The 18900-nt window shown below is 36.7% G+C and overlaps 1 protein-coding gene across 2 annotated transcripts in view; it reads left to right on the top strand.

Annotated features, from left to right (window-relative positions):
* The first annotated feature begins 10025 nt into the window (after positions 1–10025).
* The window catches only part of MYEF2 (myelin expression factor 2), a 39592-nt gene continuing 30717 nt past the window's right edge, over positions 10026–18900 (top strand). For both annotated transcript variants that reach the window (XM_002753434.6, XM_002753433.7), the window contains exon 1: positions 10026–10275. In XM_002753434.6, the coding sequence (XP_002753480.1) occupies positions 10115–10275 (161 nt within the window). In that variant the 5' untranslated portion in view covers positions 10026–10114. The remainder of the gene's footprint in view (positions 10276–18900) is intronic.

Raw genomic sequence — 18900 nt, 5'->3', positions numbered from 1 at the left:
CAATCTCCACGAATGTGTGAGCCATAGCTACAGTATAATATATAGAGATTAGCTTAAGTTATTTTGCTCTGCTAAAGAAATAGAGAATCAAGAGTAGTTTTCTTTTTCATCTTAATGATGCTTCTGTAATAGGACTCCTTTAAAAAATAATTGGCAAATAGGAATGTCAATGGAATGTGGAAATCCATTGTTTTATACCTGATTTTCCCCAATACATTAGTGTTTTGACTACCAGGGAAAAGCAGTTGCACTCTACGTCCACTAACACAGCTGAAGGCAGTAAGCTGTGGAGTAAAGTAGTCCTATGTACAACACCCATTCACTCCTCCTTTTTCCTCTTGGCTTAATTTGACCACATGCTCTGTCTTGAAAATCCATGTTGCACAATTCTTCCTGATCTTTGTGCATTTGTTCTTGTTTACATAACTCAAACTTTCCTTATATTTATCCCATCATTCTTTCTTAACAAAGAAGTTCTAAGTATATTGAAATATATATCATAACTTTCATTTGTAACAGTGCTAGCATTTTCTTAGCTTTGTAAATGTTTTTGCAGTGCTCTGGTTGTGATGTTATATGAGTTTTACACTTTTTTCTCCAATGTAATTTTTTTCCCTTAATCTTTCCAGTTATTTTTGTTATTGAATAGACTTAATTTTTTTAGGGCAGTTTCAGGATTACAGGAAAGTCAGAAACTACAGAAAATTTCCATATCTCCCATCCCTTTTCCCACAGTTTCACTTGTTATTAACATCTTACATTAGTGTGGTACATTTGTTAACAGTTGATAAAACAATTTTGTTACATTATTATTAAGTACACAGTTTACACTAGAGTTCATTTTTTATGTTGGTCAGGTCTATGAGTTTTGAAAGGTGTATAATGTTATATATTCACCATTATATTTTCGTGCAGAATAGTTTCACATCCCTAAATATCTCCTATTTTCCTTCCTCTACCCCTGACAAGCCCCTGGAATCCATTGATCTGAAAACTGTCTCTGTAGTTTTCTCTTTTCTAGAATGCATGCATAGAGAATGCACAGAATGTATGTATAGAGTCCATCTGTTGGCCTTTGAAACTGGCTTCTTTCATTTAACAAAATGCATGTAAACTTCCTTCATGACTTTTCATGGCTTGATAGCTCATTTTTTTAAATCACTCAATAATATTTGATTATTTGGATCTGCCACAATTTATCTATTCACCTATTAAAAGATATCTTGGTTGCTTCCAATTTTTGGCAATAAAGATATTATAAACATTTGTGTGCAGGCTTTTGTGTGGACATATATTTGCAACTCGTTTTGGCAAATAACTAAGAGCACGATTGTTGGATTCTATGGTAAGACTATATTTAGCTGTGTAAGAGATTGCCATACTCTCTTCCAAAGTGGCTGCTACATTTTGTATTTTTCCCAGTAATGAATGAGAGTTCCTGTTGCTCCACATCCTCTTCAACATTTAGTGTTGTCAGTATTTTGGATTTTAGCCATTCCAATAATGTACAGTGGTTTCTCATTATTGTTTTAATTTTCAACTCCCAGTGACATCTGATGTTAATGGTAATTTCATATACTTATTTTCTATTTGTATATCTTCTTTGTATATGTCTGTTCAGATTTTTCCACTCTTTAATTGGGTTATTTGTGCTCTTATTGTTGAATTTTATGAGTTCTTTATGTATTTGAGATATAAGTTCTTTATTAGATATGTGTTTTGCAAAGATTTTATCCCAGTCTGTGGCTTACCTTTCCATTTTCTTAAGTCACCAGTTATTTTTAGTGCATGATTTTGTAGAATGTGAGTTATTTTTCTTTTTCAGGAATCTGTGGATTGTTAAAGAATAAACACTTGTATTATGTGGTATCACATTTCTAAAACTAGTCTAGCCAAATAAAAGCCACACCTCTCATATTTTAAGCAAAGCTAAACTTTATGAATGTTTGTCTGGTGAGATATGAAGCCACTTTAGGCAACTATAGGAGACAATCAGAAAGACCTAAGAAGGGCCTTCTTTTCCTATGCTACCTAAAAGTCAGTATAAAATAAGTTGAAGTTAGTGACTATTGTTTTAAAGAGTATTTAAAAATATGAAGGTTTCTAAGGAGAAAATATAAGCCTAATGTTTTGAGGACTGATTAATTGTAATAATTTTAACATAATATTCTATGTCTACGGTAGTTATTATGTGACTGTCCCCAGTAGCTGAGATAGTGCTCAAAGCAAAAGCACTTGGGAAGAATAAGGTTTGGTTTTTCAGAAATGTTGTTGATACTCGTTTCCAGAAATATTCAGAGTCCCGATGCAGAAATCTGTTTTGAAGTACATGGACATTTATGCAAGCCTACATTTGCTCTGTGATGTTGGGACTGTCAGAACATCTAGCCTGACAGTGCTACCATGCAGTCTCTTTAGTAACCTGAAGGATACTGCAAGGAACTCACAATTCAGATTTGTTAATAGAGTCAAGAGAATAAGATAAGTCACAAGTATTTTTACATACTTTATATTATTTAGAAGTTCAGGCACTTTTTAAATCCAAGAGACACAATGAATGCATGGATTGTTAAAACAAAATAAAATGAAGATCAGGCTTGAGAATCCTCTGAGCAGACAAAACCAGTTAGACAATGAAAGAGTAACTTAGGCTATTTCCTGTATATGCCTCTGAAAATTGTAAACAAAACTTAAGTCGTCTTCCAAAAATGGTGTTAAGATGATGATTTTTAACCAATCTGTTGTCTGAAAACCTCCATGGTAATAACAAATTACTGGAAAAGTTAAATAATTCCATTTTTGCTTTATAAGCCAGCCTATAATGCCATGCCTCTGAGCTTCTCCTTACCATTTTCAGTTTGAGATCTCTCAGTTTCTAAGTTGTTGTTTTGTGTTATAATTTACATTTTTTTTTTTTTTTTTGAGACGGAGCTTCGCTCTTGTTACCCAGGCTGGAGTGCAATGGCACGATCTCGGCTCACCGCAACCTCCAGATCCTGGGTTCAGGCAATTTTCCTGCCTCAGCCTCCTGAGTAGCTGGGATTACAGGCACGTGCCACCATGCCCAGCTAATTTTTTTGTGTGTTTTTTTTGGTAGAGACGGGGTTTCACCATGTTGACCAGGATGGTCTCGATCTCTTGACCTCATGATCTACCCGCCTCAGCCTCCATAATTTACATGTTTTAAAACATTTGACCTGATTTTGTTTTTTACAGCATGATTGCACACATAGAGTATCTGTCTCCTTCACATCGGGGTACCTCAGAAAGCATGCCAAATGGTTTAGAAACTGTGCCAAATATTACCTATTGACACAGCATTGGTCTCGCCCAACTAAGTTCTCTCTCCTATGAGACATTTCTCAAACTCTTGCTAGCAGTATTCCAACCTAAGTTCTACCAAGGAGAAGCAGTGTTAGAAAATTTGCAAGGAGGAAGGGAAAGAGAAGCCATCAATTTTAGCAGTGGCTGCAGGTAACTTTGTTTGTATCAGCAAACGGTGGATGGAATGTTACGTCAGCAGATTCTGGGCACAAGAAGTCTTGAGACTTATCTTCTTGTTACAGGTCAGAGGGATCATTGACCGTGGTTCCCTGTGACTCCTGCTCTTCCTAATATTTCGAACTCTAGCAATAGCTCCTGAACCTTTAGCCTCTCAGCCTTACTAATTGTTGTATAAGCCTTTAAGACTTTGTGCATTAAATCCTTTCCTACAGGATTTGACTGAATCAAAAGCTTTATTTGTTTTCCTGACTGACAAAAATAGCTAGAAATGAAAATCATGGAAACATGTCTTGTTTATATACACATATATATTCTGTATGTTTAAACAGTTTGTGAATTGAAATATAATGACATGAAATCACATCAATCTACCATTTTGCAATACATCATGAAAAAATATATCACATTAGTATACTACTGAAAAATAATTGCCTTCAACAAACTAAGCTCATAAACAGCTATGAGGAATGGAGTGATCCTTCATGAAAAGGGCTGTAATAAGGTACAATTTTTGGATTCTATTTAGTTTCATGAAACAGAGGACACAGAAAGAAATCCAATGGCAATGCCTAAAGGCAATGGAGGTTGTTTCTCTCCCTAAACATGAAGAAGTTTGGATGTAGGTAGTCCAGGGCTTCTACAATGACTCTGTGAGGCCATCAGTGTTTCTGTTTTCGTTCTCACTTGTCTTCCTTAGCTTGAAACATTTGTCTTTATGCATGTTGACTCTTGGTTTCAAGATGGATACTTCACCCTTTAGCTTTACAAGAAGGCAGGCAGGCAAAGAGCTTATTAGGAAAGTAAAGACCCTCAGAAAATCCCTAGTTTATTACTCCTTGTAACTAATTTGACAGAGCTGTGCCCATTGTCATTCCCATTATTTCAGGTGGGCATGCTGCTACCCTAAACAAAATTGTGGTTCTACCAGTAAAATTAAAAAGGGAGAATGATAAATCATTCTACTATAAGGACACATGCACACGAATGTTCATTGCAGCACAGTTTACAACAGCAAAGACCTGGAACCAACCCAAATGCCCATTGATGATAAACTGGACAGGGAAAATGTGGCACATATACACCATGGAATATTATGCAGCCTTCAAAAACGATGAGTTCGTGTCCTTTGTAGGGACATGGATGAACCTGGAGAACATCATTCTCAGCAAACTGACACAAGAACAGAAAATCAAACACCACATATTCTCACTCAGGCGGGTGTTGAACAATAAGAACACATGGACACAGGGAGGGGAGCATCACACACTGGGGTCTGTTGGGGGGAATAGGGGAGGGACAGCAGTGGGTGGGGAGTTGGTGAGAGATAACATGGGGAGAAAAGCCAGATACAGGTGAAGGGGAGGAAGGCAGCAAATCACACTGCCATGTGTGTACCTATGCAACAGTCTTGCATGTTCTTCACATGTACCCTAAAACCTAAAATGCAATTAAAATAAAAATATAAAAGGGAGAATAAAAATCAGATTAAAAAAACTTTTCAGTGTTCTGCAGCATAAAGAAAAGAGAAAACAAAAGCCAATACAAATGATGTCTTCAGAAAAATATTTTTAAAGTAGTGTTTTTCTAACCAAATGTAGAAAAACTATTGAAGCAAATAAGTCATTTAAATTAAAAACAGTCATCAGGATTGTGTTTAGGCATATTTAATAGAAATAGCCCAAATAGCAGCAATTTATCAGGATAGAAATGTATCTCTTCCTCTTGAAAACAAGTTTAGGGTTAGGAATGTCAGGGTTGGTATTGTCGCTTCGTGGCCATCAGAGATCTGATTTCACGTATCTGTTCTGCCATCCTTACCACTCAGCTTACAATCCGTGGTGTAATAGGGTTGCTGTTGTTGTTTACAGATATCATTGCTCCACGTCAAGCTAGCAGTGGGAGGAGGCAATAGAGGACAAAAGAGCCATTCTTCTCACTCAGTCAATTTCTTTCATGGAAACTTCTACACGGTCCTTACAACATTTCTGTTTATATCTTATTGGCCAGAACATAGCCACGTGGGTGCATGTAGTTGCAAGTGAGGCTAGAAAATGTGGACATTTAGTACTATTCATAGCTACTATAAATAAAAATTTTCTATTGCCAAATAAGAAGTGGAAGATGGATTATGTCAGTTATCTCTGTTATCATCATTTATAGGATTATCTTCAAATATGCAGGACAGCACGTGGACTGAACCTTATAATTCATCACTCTAAGAATTCTATTTTGTCTTCCAAATATTGTAATTGAAAATTAAGAATGATGTGCCTAAAAAGGGTAATTATTTAAATTGAAAACAATTTCCGATATGAAACAATCATTTCATTAATACTGAGTTAGGGCCTGGCACTATGTCTCACTCCTGTAATCCCAGAACTTTGGGAGGCCAAGGTAGGTGGATCAGGAGGTCAGGAGTTTGAGACCAGCCTGGCCAACATGGTGAAACCCTGTCTCTACTAAAAATATAAAGATTAGCTGGGTGCAGTGACCAGCACCTATAATCTCAGCTACTAGGGAGGCTAAGCCAGGAGAATAACCTGAACTTGGAAGGTGTAAGTTGCAGTGAACCCAGATTGTGCCACTGCACTCCAGCCTGGACGACATGGTGAGACTCCACCCCCCCCCCCCAAAAAAAGAGTTAGGATACCAAATCAAAGATATTTAAAAACATTGCCATATAATATCCATGGCTTTGGATAGAGTAAGCCCAATTCATGGAATTATTAACAGGAGGGAGTGGCTATGCCTACAGGAAGGAAAGCAGGGTAGAGCTCCTGGGAATTTGCTGTTCTGATCTATCTTTTGATGGAGTTACTGGAGTGAGATTGAGGAAAACACAGGGTGATTTAAGTTAAGAAATTAGAAAATGATTAAAAATGAGACTCAAAGATCTAGAAATTACAGAAGTCTTTAGTCTTCAAAGAAAACATGTCCCAATATTGCTTACAAAAATCAAAAGTAATTCTGTCATTAGACAATTACCCTAGGATTGTAAAGTTGAAAAATAAAACAATTATCTAAGGAAGTCTACCAAAACCCTTGGTATTATCTGAATTATTTGAATAATTGAGGTAAAAGTGGACTTTCTACCTGAATTATTCAGATAATTGTCTTAATTCTAAACTTCACTTAGCTAGCTGGTAGATACCTTTCGGTAGGATATATTTTTGGAAAGCTAAATGCTAAAAGAAAATGGACTCCTAAAGTAAGCAGAGTTGTGGTGTGAGGGTGTATGGGGGTGATAGAGAGATAAGGAGGGAAAGAGAGAGAAAGAAGGAGGAAAGAGAAAAAGGAGAGAATGGTAAGTAGCTAATTGTCAGAATAAGATTAAATTTTTCTCCCTATTTGATAGTAACCAATGTCTACATTTTCATCAATAGTGAACTTTTTATAAAAATGGAAGTACATATGTAGATTTCAAATATAATCCATAATTTTTAAAAAAGTTACAAAATCCTTTTAAGCTTTAAAAATATAACTTTTTTCTTTGTAAGGTTTAGAAATTTCATGCCCTCAAATCCAGCCATTTAATTTGTATAGTGAAGCAAATTCACTTAAAATTATACTATACTTTTCATTTTACTTCATATTGTTGGTCCTTGCCTTTTCATTCTTAAAGACAAAAAAACAAACAAAACAAAACAAAAACGAATGATGACATCCTAGTTGCTACTCTATTCTCTTCTTCACTGGTAATAGAACCCAGGACAGTAAGCCCAGCCCCCAGATTATTTGTCAGCCTTCCCCACAGCTGAGTGTATCATGTGACTAAGTTCTGGCCCATAAGTGGAAGTGTTGTGTGAGACTTCTGGATAGGTTCCTTCTTTTCTGGACTCCTTCACACCTACAATGCAGACAAGGTGCCTCAATCTCCAGCAGCCATTTTGAGTCAGAGGGCTACCTTAATAATGGAAGTCTCACTCTAGGATGGTGAAAGAGTAAGGTAGCAGGAACCTGAATCCTTGATAACTCTGAAGCTACTACACATCCTCTGGGATGCTCCCTCTGCATTTCTTAAGAGATGTAAAAATGTCTGTCTTGCTGAAGACACTATTATTTCTCATTACTGCTACTACCAGATGAACACAATTCCTAAATGATACATGTATTAAGGTATTAATTAAAATATTTTGTGATTTTTAGGATTAAATTTCTAGATACGTGTAATAACTTTTTCCTTACCCTGCCACATAAACACAAACATGCATTCCAATTTGTTAGAAAGATAACTGATTATGTGAGGTTGTACCAGTGACATATTTTGTGCAATTGCAAAGGATAATACTTTTGTAATATGAATTATGGGAAAATAAGAATTTGAGCATTACTTAAGAATTTTTCAATGTACCTTCATACACACACACAAAAAAAAAAGGGAGAGGAAGAAAAGAAAATACAGAAATGGAATTCAGCAACAGAATATTAACAGTTTTTTTTTTACCTTTTGCAATCAATAGCAAGAAAGGAAGGAAAGATCAATCTATAGAGCAGTCAGATGGAATTGTAAAGATTAATCATTCTCTTCCTTCAGAAGTCACACTAATTCTTTCTGTCTTTTAAGATCCAGCTCTTTTATAAGGCCTTTGCCAATCTCTCAGTAGGAATTAACCTCTGCTTTTCGTGCATTTATCAAGACTAGGACTAAGCTACAGTGGGTGAGGTGTTTGTCTTGGGTACAAAATTTAAAACTCAGTAATCAAGATAAATATTTTAATGGAATATTTTAATTGGCAAACTAAGGCATGCAGGCCAGTCTCCTGTTTCTGAAAATAAATTTTTAATTATGCTTTGCTTTTATCTGTATTACAGTACTCAAATAGTGTTTTCTATGATCGTCCTCTCCCAACAGGGCTGTACTCATTTTCGTATTCCTCACGTGCCTACTACTCTGTTTTAAGCATAAAGGCCTCTTTAAAAAAATCTCGCATTGAGCTGATTAAAGGATTTTTGTGAGACTATATTGTTCTAGTGATGGTGGCGTTCAATCACTAAATTCAACTATAGCCAAAGAATAACAGAAAGATGACTATTTTGAAAGTACTTATAATTTAGCACTGTGGGAAAAATCACTTGGCTTGTCTTTCACTAAAACCCTGCTGAGCTTAGGGAGATAGAGAATTGTAATATTACATTATGTTCATATAGAACTTTTTCCTACATAAAGTGCTTTCTTTTAATCCTCACCTCAGTCCTGTAAGGTCAGCATTGCTATCCTTATTTACTGTGGAGAGATTGAGAAGTGAGGTGATTTGCCCAGGGAGTTATGGGCAAAAAGAGGCAGAGCTGGGGTTCTAATCCAGATTTTGTCCATCACAATTGAATACCCTTTCTGCTGTTAAAAATCTCAAATCTGGAGTTGAACAAGACACAATTTATACAGCAAATACAATAGCATTCTCATCATTAAAATGTTCTGACTGGGTGTGTGTGTGATGAAGTAGCTGAACTCTTTAAGCAGAGGATTGGATGTTTTATGGCATTTCTTGGTAGAGGGTAGGAACCTACATAACGAAAAGCTGAAGATGAAATGATATATTATTATTTGAGTGTTACTTTGTAACTATTTGTATGATACTCTGCAAAGCAAGTAAACTGGACATGTTTACTTCCTTATGAAAAGAAACATTTGGGAAGGCATTTAAACTTTTCAGATGAAAAAGGTTATGTCAACGTGAAATATTATAGTACTCAAGAGTTAGGAGTTGACTGAATTTAACGGGTTTCCTTTTCATACTTGGGGAAAAATCGACTATATTTTAAAACTCTGTATGACAATTAAATTTGAGAGCCTATAACTACTTCACATAGAATTTCCATGAGTATACAATAAACACATAATCAAAACCTCAAATGTCCATTATTAGCCAATCTAGTAGACGATGTTTTATAATTATAGATTCCCCCAATGATAGATGTCCAGAGAAAAACTGCAGTCTACTTTTACTAAGCTGATAGCTGAGTTCTAGGAAATCCTCACCCCCGAGAACAAATAATCCTCAAAGAAATTCAAAGGCATTCATTTTGGTGAATTGCAGTCAGTCATCAATAACTATTTATGGAATATCTGCAGGGTGCCTAGGCATTGAAGTGGCAAGAAACTGAATTTGCTTCATTCAAAGGATTTCTAAAGGAAGTCTGAGGACTTGCAAAGTCCACTTTAAAGATGCAAAGTGGTGTGTTCTTCTTTAACTGTCCCTACCAGGAATGAACTGAAGAGTCTGGATTTTAGAGCTTGGTGTCTAATCCCGCTTTGCAAGCGAAGACTCCACTGGTGCCAAGCGACAGGCGGGCTGGTGGGCAGACACGGCACCACCACCGGGGGCTTCAGGACTGGTCCAGCCCTCCCCAGGCAGGTGCAGGGCTGACTGCAGCAACGGCGGCCCTGACCCCCGCCCCCATGGCTCCCCTCCCTCCGCACTCCCACCCCCCGCACTCAGCACACACCATCTCCCAGTCGCCCAGTCTCGATCGGTTCTCGCGAGATCCGGGCTACTGAGCGCTCGGGGCCTTTTCAAATCGGGATCCGTTACCGCTTTCCCGGCAGCCGCCATTGTCGCGCTCGGAGCCCCTCAGCTCGGGCGGCCGAGGCGGAGGCAGCGGCGGTGGGATGGCGGACACCGACAAGGCCGAGGTGCCCGGGGCCACTGGCGGCGACAGCCCGCACCTGCAGCCCACGGAGCCGCCCAGCGAGCCGCGGCGAGAGCCGCACCCCCCGGAGGCGGAGAAGCAGCAGCCGCAGCACAGCAGCAGCTCCAATGGCGTTAAAATGTATTGTCTTTTCCTCCGGGGACCGGGTCGAGATGGGGAGCGGGGAATCAACCCGGGGGGCCAGAGGCGGGGCTGAGCCTTGATGGGGGACAACCAACCTCACCCCCCCTCCCCCCCGGCCCCGGCCTGCCCCCGGGCCATCGGCTGCACGAAGAGCAGGTGCAGCTGGGCCGCTCCCAGGCCCTTCCCCGCCCGCCCCGGGCCTGGCCGCCTGAGGCCCCGGGAGCCTGGGCTGGGAACCCGGGGACAGGCGCGCCTCCCTGATTTCTAGCCCGGGACAGCGGACTCCCCCTCTTCCCTGACTTTAAAGAACCTTTGAGCAAAGCTCGGCGACCGCCACGGTTTGCAAGAAAATGGTCCCCCTATAAGGGCCAGTAGTTAGTGTTCATCACTAGAGAGTATCTAGGGATGACATCATCGGACATTTCCTTTTAACCACCGAGAACGTATTCAAAAGGAATATCCCTGGCTCCTTCCTGAAATTCACAAGTTTAGTGTTTTGTTGCTTTCTAAAGTGTATGTTCATTTTTAAACTGGTTTATACCGAGAGGAAGTTTAATAATGTGCTGTTAGACTGTATCTATTGTGCTACTCTGGAATTGGCTAGACGTACTTTAGAAAGGGAAATGTGTGATGCGCGTGGCTTCCCTTCCCACTGGATAATGTGCGTCAGCCGTGCAGAGTATTTTTTTTTTAAACTCAGTGTGTGATTATCTTAATTTTGGAATAATAGATGGTTAAGATTTTTTTTTTTTTTTTTTTTTTCCTAAATGAAGGAAAACTTTTAAGGTTGCAGCTGTCATCAGGGCCTATAAGAAATTTAGTTGACCCCAATCCATAATAATTTCTAGCTCTAGGGAAATGTTATGCTCCCCTTTGTTCTTGTCCTGTGGGAGGAGATGAAGTTAAGCGCTTACTTTCATATGCCTACCTCCTTAGACCTGAAGTTGAAAGTATGTTAATAATTTAGTGAAAACATCCTTTTCCTTCTCTGTTATACCACAGGGCAGAAAGCAATAGACATAGGCTCACAGTAAAATAGGCAAGGGAAAAAAGTTTTTCTAACTTTTGCATAAAAATGTTTGAAACAGTATTGTAAAACCTGGACCAGTCTGTGTAAAAGTTGGTGGCAGATAAGATGGGGTAGCTCTCCCCAGCTCTGTGACACTCTTGCTCTCAAATGAGTTTGAATATGATCAGCAACAGCTTTTAGAATAGAAGTGCAGGTATAAGAGATTGGAACTTAGTGGAGTTTGTTCCTGGATGAAAAGTGGTGCGCTTCAGTACTTGAGGAACCAGAAAGTGAATGAAGTGCTTTCTACCATACTTGTCAAAAATGTGGGCTTTCGGGGATATGGCATTAAAAATGGAAATGAAAAATGGTGGAATGATAAACTTAAAAATATGTGCTATTAGTTCATATTTAAACACGAGTGTACATGCCACCTTTTCTCCTGAACAAAAAGTGCAGCCTTAAATTACAGAGAGAAGCCCTCCTAAACTTGGGTATGATTAGTGTTAATATAGGGGAAGTTTGGTAAACCTCCATCAGATTCTCCAATCCCTTCTAAAGTTTCATCGTGGCTTAGCAAGACTGAAAAAAAGAGAGGAGAAAGGTAGAGAAAGAATCCTTTTATAGTTTTGGAAGAGAAAAATAGAAGGTGAGGAAATGAACAAATATTACTGGTAAATACAGATTATTTTCATATTGCTTATAATTCATCTCTTTCCTTTTTCTTTTTCTAGAAATTAACCTGAGTCCGGTTTACTCTCAGGGATTTCTTGTATTGTCTATTTCTTAAGAACATATATGATGGTCAGCACGGGTCATTCAATCTTTTTTTTTTTTGACTACGTGAACTAGTAGGAGTGGATAATCCCAATACATAAACCTTGGGTTGATTACTATATACTTTTAATACAAATAATTCATTGTTGATTATGAAAATTACCATAATACTGCCCTAAATCATATATTGCTTGGAATTGAACAGAATACTGCTTGTCATCAGGATTAAAATAACATTTGCTGATGTTAATCCATAGTTACTGAGGGTGGGAGACCACTGTGTCTTATTGTTCATGTTCTTAAGGCCTAGTAAATGTTTGTTGAAGAATTGCAGAAGTGAACTTTTATGCTTATGAAACTCATGTACAGAGAATTTAGTTTGCTTATTCAAACCTTTAGAAAAGATCTGTTTTCTTAGCTGTAGTCTTTTTTAATGCCAAGTGATATACTAGCTGTCCTTTTCTTCAAAATGAATAGGAGGGAAGAGAGCAGTGTTTTTATAACTTCATTAATCATGTATAATTAATTAAAACTTTTGAGTGTATAGAGATTGAGAGTTATATTAGGGCACTATAAAATATTAAGCATTGGAGCAAGGTGATATGTTCTTTAACTGAGTGGTATTTATCATATTAGGAAAAAAGACTAGAACTGGGCTTGATTTTTACCCCCCCAGCTTTATTGAGGTAAATTGATGAAAATTCTATATTTTAAAGTGTACAGTGTGATGTTTTGGTATACAAATAAATTGTGAAATGATTACCACAATCAAGCTAAATAACATACCCATTACCCAACATAATTACCATAGTTTTTGGTGTTGCAAATACTTAAGATCTACTCTCTAAGCAAATTTCAAGTATATAGTAAATACATTGTTAAATATAGTCACTATACTGTACCTTAGATCTACAGAACTTACTCATCTTATAACTGAAAGTTTGTGTCCTTAGGATATCTCTCCATCCCCTGCTGCCCTTCACCTCTGGTAAGCACCCTTCTACCCTCTGCTTCTGAGTTTGACATTTTTAGAGTCTGTGTGTAAGTAAGATCATGCAGTATTTGTCTTTCTGCGCCTGGCTTTTTTCACTTAGCATAATGTCCTTTAGGTTTATCTCTGTTGTTGCAAATGGCAAGATTTTGTTCTTTTTGTAAGGCTGAATAATAATATTCCAGTGTGGATGTGTTGTATATATACAACAGATAATATATATCATGTTTTCTTTAACCATTTATCTGTCAGTGGACACTTAGGTTGTTTCCATGTCTTGGCTATTGTGAATGATGCAGTGAACATGGGAGTGCAGATTGCAGATATCTCTTTGAGATAGTGATTTTATTTTCTTTGGATGTATGCCCAGATGTGGCATTGATAAATCATATGGTAGTTCTGTTTTTAATTTTTTGGGGACCCTTGATGTTGTTTTTCATGATGTCTGTACCAATGTATATTCCCACAGCAGAATCTAAGGGTTCTTTCTCTACATCCTCAGTAACATTTATCTTTTGACTGTTTGATAATAGTCATCCTAACAGGTATGAAGTGATATTGCATTGTGGTTTTGAGTTGTATTTCCTTGATGATTAGTGATATTGAGTACCTTTTCATATACCTTTTGGCCATTGGTATGTCTTTGGAAAAATATATGTTTGGGTCCTTTTCTCATTTTTTTTGTTTGGGTTGCTATTGAGTTGTATGAGTGCCTTATACATTTTTAATAATAATCCTTTATCAGATATATGGTTTGCAAATGTTTTCTCTCACTGCTTAGGTTGCCTTTTTTGTTGTTGATTGCTTCCTTTGCTGTGCAATAACTTTTTACTTTGATATAGTCCCAATTGTTTACTTTTGTGTTGTCTGTACTTGTGGTGTCACATAAAAAAAAAATCATTGCCAAGACCAGGGTCATGGAGCTTTTCTTTTGTGTTTTTTTTCTAGGAGAAAATGGATTAAAAATTTAAAACAGAACACCTAAAACCATGTAACTACATGTGCTTTTTGTTTTATGTGGATATCTAGTTTTACCAGTACAATTTTTTGAAGAGACTGTCCTTTCTCCATTGTATATTTTTGGTGCCTTTGTCAAAGATTAGTTTACCATATACTTGGGGATGTATTTTTGAGTGTTCTGTTATGTTCCATTGGTCTGAGTGTCTGTTTTTGTGCCAGTACCATATTATTTTGATTACTGTAGATTTATAATGTAACTTGAATCAGGTAGTATGATGCTTTTAGCTTTATCTTCTTGTTCAAGATTGCTTTATCTGTTTGAGATATTTTATAGTTCATATGGACTTCAGGAATTTTTCCATTTCTGTGAAAAATGCCATTAGAATTTTGATAGTGATCCTGAATTTTGATAGAGATCACAAGGTCATTTTGAGTAGAAAGGACATTTTGAGAATATTAATTCCTCTGATCTGTGAACATGGAATAGCTTTCATTTGTATTATTTTCAGTTTTTTTTTTATCATTGTTTCATAGGTTTTCAGTGTACAGCTCTTTAGCTTCCTTGGTTAAATTTATTTCTAGGTATTTTATTCTTTTTGATGCTATTTTAAATGAAATTATGTTCTTTATTTTTTTAGATAGTTCATTATTAGTGTATAGACATGCAATGGATTTTTGAATGTTGACTTTGTATCCTATAACTTTACTGAATTTATTCTAATCGTTTTTTTTGTGGTGTCTTTAAAATTTTCTCTGAATAATTTTCTGCATGAGATCATATCTTCTGCCAACAGAGGTAATTTTACTTCTTTCTCTCCAATTTGGTTGCTTTTTATTTGCCTAATTGCTCTGACTGTGAGCTTTAGTACAATGTTGAATAGAAGTAGTAAGCATGGACATCTCTTTTTCCTGCTCTTAGAGGTAAAGGCTTCAACTTTTCACTGTTGAGTATGACATTAGCTATGGGGTTGTCATATATGACCTTTATTGTGTTGAGGAGCATTCCTTCTGTACTAAATTTGTTGAGGGTTTTTATCTTGAAAGTCTGTTGAATTTTGTCAAAAGCTTTTTCTGGATCTATGATCCACATGATCATTTGATTTTTTAAAATCCTTTGTTCTGTTAATGTGGTATATAACATTTATTGATCTATGTATGTCATCCTTATATCCCTGGGATAGATACCACTTGGTTATGGTGTGTGATCCTTCCAATGTGCTATTGAATTTAGCTTGCTAGTATTTTGTTGAGAATTTTTCATCTGTGTTCATCAGAGCTATTGCCTGTAATTTAATTTTCTTGTAGGATCCTTGTCTGGATTTGTTATGAGGGTAATCTTGGCCTTTTAAAATCATTTGAAATAATTCCCTCATGCTCAGTTTTTTTGGAAGAGTTTGAGCAGCATTGGTATTAGTTCTTAAATGTTTGGTAGGATTTACCAGTGAGGCTATCAGGTCCTGGGCTTTTCTTTGTTGGGAGATTTTTGATTACTGTCTCTATCTCCTTTGTTATTGGACTGTTCAGATTTTCTAATTGTTCATGATTCGGTCTTGGTGAGTTGTATGTTTCCAGGAATTTATTAATTTCTTCTAAATATAACAATTTGTTGGTGTATAATTGGTGATGGTAATTTCTTATGATCCTCTGTATTTCTGTGGTATCTGTTATAATGTCTCCTCTGATTTCTTTATATATTTTTCTCCTTTGATTTGATTGTTTTTTTCCCCTCTTAGTCTAGCTTAATCTTTTGTCAGTTTTGCTTATCTTTTCAAAAACCAACTCTTAGTTTTATTGATCTTTTCTATGGTTTTTCTAGTATATTTCATTTATTTTTGCCCTGATTTGTGTTATTTTCTTTTTTCTACTAACTTTGGACCTAGTTATTTTTTCTGGTTCCCTGAAGTGTAAGGTTAGGTTGTTGGAGATCTTCTTTTTTTATTTTTGAGACAGAGTCTTGCTCTGTTTTTAAAAAAAATGTACAATAGTGTGATCGTGGCTCACTGTACCTTTTGCCTCCCAAATTCAAGCGATTCCTTTGCCTCAGCCTCCTGTGTAGCTGGGATTACAGGCATGCATCACTACGCCTGGCTAATTTTTGTAGTTTTAGTAGAGATGGGGTTTCACCATGTTGGCCAGGCTGGTCTTGTACTCCTGACCTCAACTGATCCACCTGCCTTGGCCTCCCATAGTGCTGAGATTATAGGTGTGATCCACTGCACTTGGCTTGGAGGTCTTTTGTTTCTTAATGTAGGCATTTATTGCTCTGAACTGCCCTCTGGTAGTTTTCCTCTGGAACTGGGATTAATATTGGATCTCAGACTACACCATTGTACTTTTAAAATCACACATTAAAACTGAATTTCTTCTTTTGATGTTGGATGTTGATTTTTTTCAGAAATTTATGTTGTTATTTAGAGGTATAGTTTGATTTTAAAAGTAGATAGCATTTTTCTGGCCATTCTAGAGTTTTTAGGTATATTGTGAAAGTAGTTGTCTAAATGAATAATTTGGGAATTTAGTGGATGGAATTCTGAATGTAGTACCAACATTTTGGAACTTTGTTGCATTATTTCCTTAAGAGTTTTCACATGTATTTTTACTTTCTCTTCCAAAGTATTTATGACTTAGAAATAGTTCAGAAATTAAATAATTATGGCTCAGTTTCTTAATAATTAGATCATCCCTGTAGCCTCTAAACTGATATGACTTTTATAATTTTTTTTTCTTTTTTGTTATACACTGGTAAGAAACAAGATAAATTTTAATTCATACATCATAGATGAGCAGTTTAGCATTATTTTTAAGATGCTTCTAATTGGGGAAAATGAAGAAATTGCTTTCTCTGATCATCTTTGAGTAAATAATTTAAAGAAGATAGTATATATAAAGTTACTGTTTTTTAATGGAATTTTCAGATTGTTGTAAGCAAATATTTACAACATCTGTGTAACCTCACCCAAGTCAAGCATAGAACATTGTAAGTACTTCAGAACTTTGTGTAATTTTCACAATTGGTTTAATCCGGGAAGAAAATAGTCAGGGGAAGGGGTATTTATCTAGAGACTATATAGCTATCTGCTTACTGAATAGAGTCTTACTTTACAAACATTCATTGAATTCATCTAAGCCTATTATATAAACAGGCCCTTTGGGAAATTGAAAAGAAAGGTTTGTTCTTCCATCTGATGTACCCAGAAACCAGAGAAAAGGCCTTTGTGCCTTTTGGCTGCTTACTGCCATTTTCAAAAGTGCCACTCTGTTCAGACAGGTAGGTACTTTCTAGAGTTAGGCAGTTCAGAAGACTCCCCTCTAGGCTATGCCATTTCTGATAAAGGAATATGTTTGATAGTGAGGATGTCCCTTTCAAGGTCTAAAAAAAAGATAGCCCAGCAAGTTTGGCCCAAATGTCTCTTTCTTTATTCTAGCAGTTTTTCTGGCAACATCTGTGCTCAGATGAGTATGGATTCCTTTTTTTTTTTCATTGAGTTCTTTTTTTTAATATACTTTAAGTTCTGGGGTACATGTGCAGATTGTGCAGGATTGTTACATAGGTATACACGTGCCATGGTGGTTTGCTGCATCCATCCTCTCGTCATCTACATTAGGTATTTCTCCTGATGTTATCCCTTTTAATTGACTGTTAATTCATTCAAAAATTACAGCACAGTGTTATACTCATTCACTATTCGAGGTGCTGCTGATACCATAGCAGATAGTTGTGCTCTCATAGATGTCAAAGCAGATCGTTTTTGTTCTCATAGAGTTTACATACTATATTTGTGGCTGTGTTACCTACAAAGAAGAGCAGTGTTCATGAAGTTTGCTATATTATGTAACAAATGACTGCTAAAGTTAGAGGTATGCGTGGAGCATTGCAACGTATGGATCAACAGAATTGCTTGGTTTAGACAACTATTCAGAACCTGGCTCATTAAACTTGCTTTGTTGTCAGAATAATCCAGAAAGCTTAAAAAAAATTTAGATTGCTAGGTGTCATCCTCAGTGATTTTATTAGTAATGTGAAAAATTGCTTTAAAATGGAAGTTTTGTTATTAAAATAGTTTTAAATTGACTAGAGCACTTAGTTACGTAAAAGAAACCTATTGACTGGGTGTGGTGGCTCATGCCTGTAATCCCAGCACTTTGGGAGGCTGAGGCTGGCAGATCACCTGAGGTCAGGAGTCCGAGACCAGCCTGGCCAACATAGTGAAACCGCGTCTTTACTAAAAATACAAAAAATAGCCGGGTGTGGTGGTGCAAACTTGTAATCCCAGTTACTTGGGAGGCTGAGGCAGGAGAATTGCTTGAACCTGGGAGGCAGAGGTTGCAGTGAGCCGAGATCTCGCCACTGTACTCCAGCTTGAGATAGAATGAGACTCTGTCTCAAAAAAAAAAAAAAAAAAAATCTATTGTTTGTTTTGTAAAAAAGACTCATCTTGAAAAGCAAATTGGATTTTAAAATATAAATTCAGATTTTTATCTATGGGGTTTAAGTGGATGCCTACATCTTTTGGATGGTTGGCATATGACATCATAGAGTTGCATTGTGATTACAGTGTTATAAATTAAATTTTTTCTAGTTAAGGCCTCATTAAAAATCAGGTTTATAAACTTTTGGCTTACATTGCTTTTGTGTACTCCTTCTCTCCCACATTATCCATTCTAGGTAGTATTATTAATGAAACTGCATAATTTGATGAAGTAACCTATTCTAGTTTATAGGTTAAAATGTAACATAAACTATTAGGATATTTTATAAATTTTCTGTGTTGATCAAAATTGGGAATAGAAAAAAGTTTGAGAGCTGTAATTTGAGCATATATGTATATAGATATGGATATACAGACATAAGTTTGTATTTTAATTATGCTTCTAATTAAGGGAG

The sequence above is a fragment of the Callithrix jacchus genome, chromosome 8 (genome assembly GCF_049354715.1).
Source record: "Callithrix jacchus isolate 240 chromosome 8, calJac240_pri, whole genome shotgun sequence".
In the NCBI taxonomy this organism is placed as follows: domain Eukaryota; kingdom Metazoa; phylum Chordata; class Mammalia; order Primates; family Cebidae; genus Callithrix; species Callithrix jacchus.
Note: the sequence above shows the minus strand (reverse complement) of the source record. Positions and strands in the feature narration are given on the sequence as shown.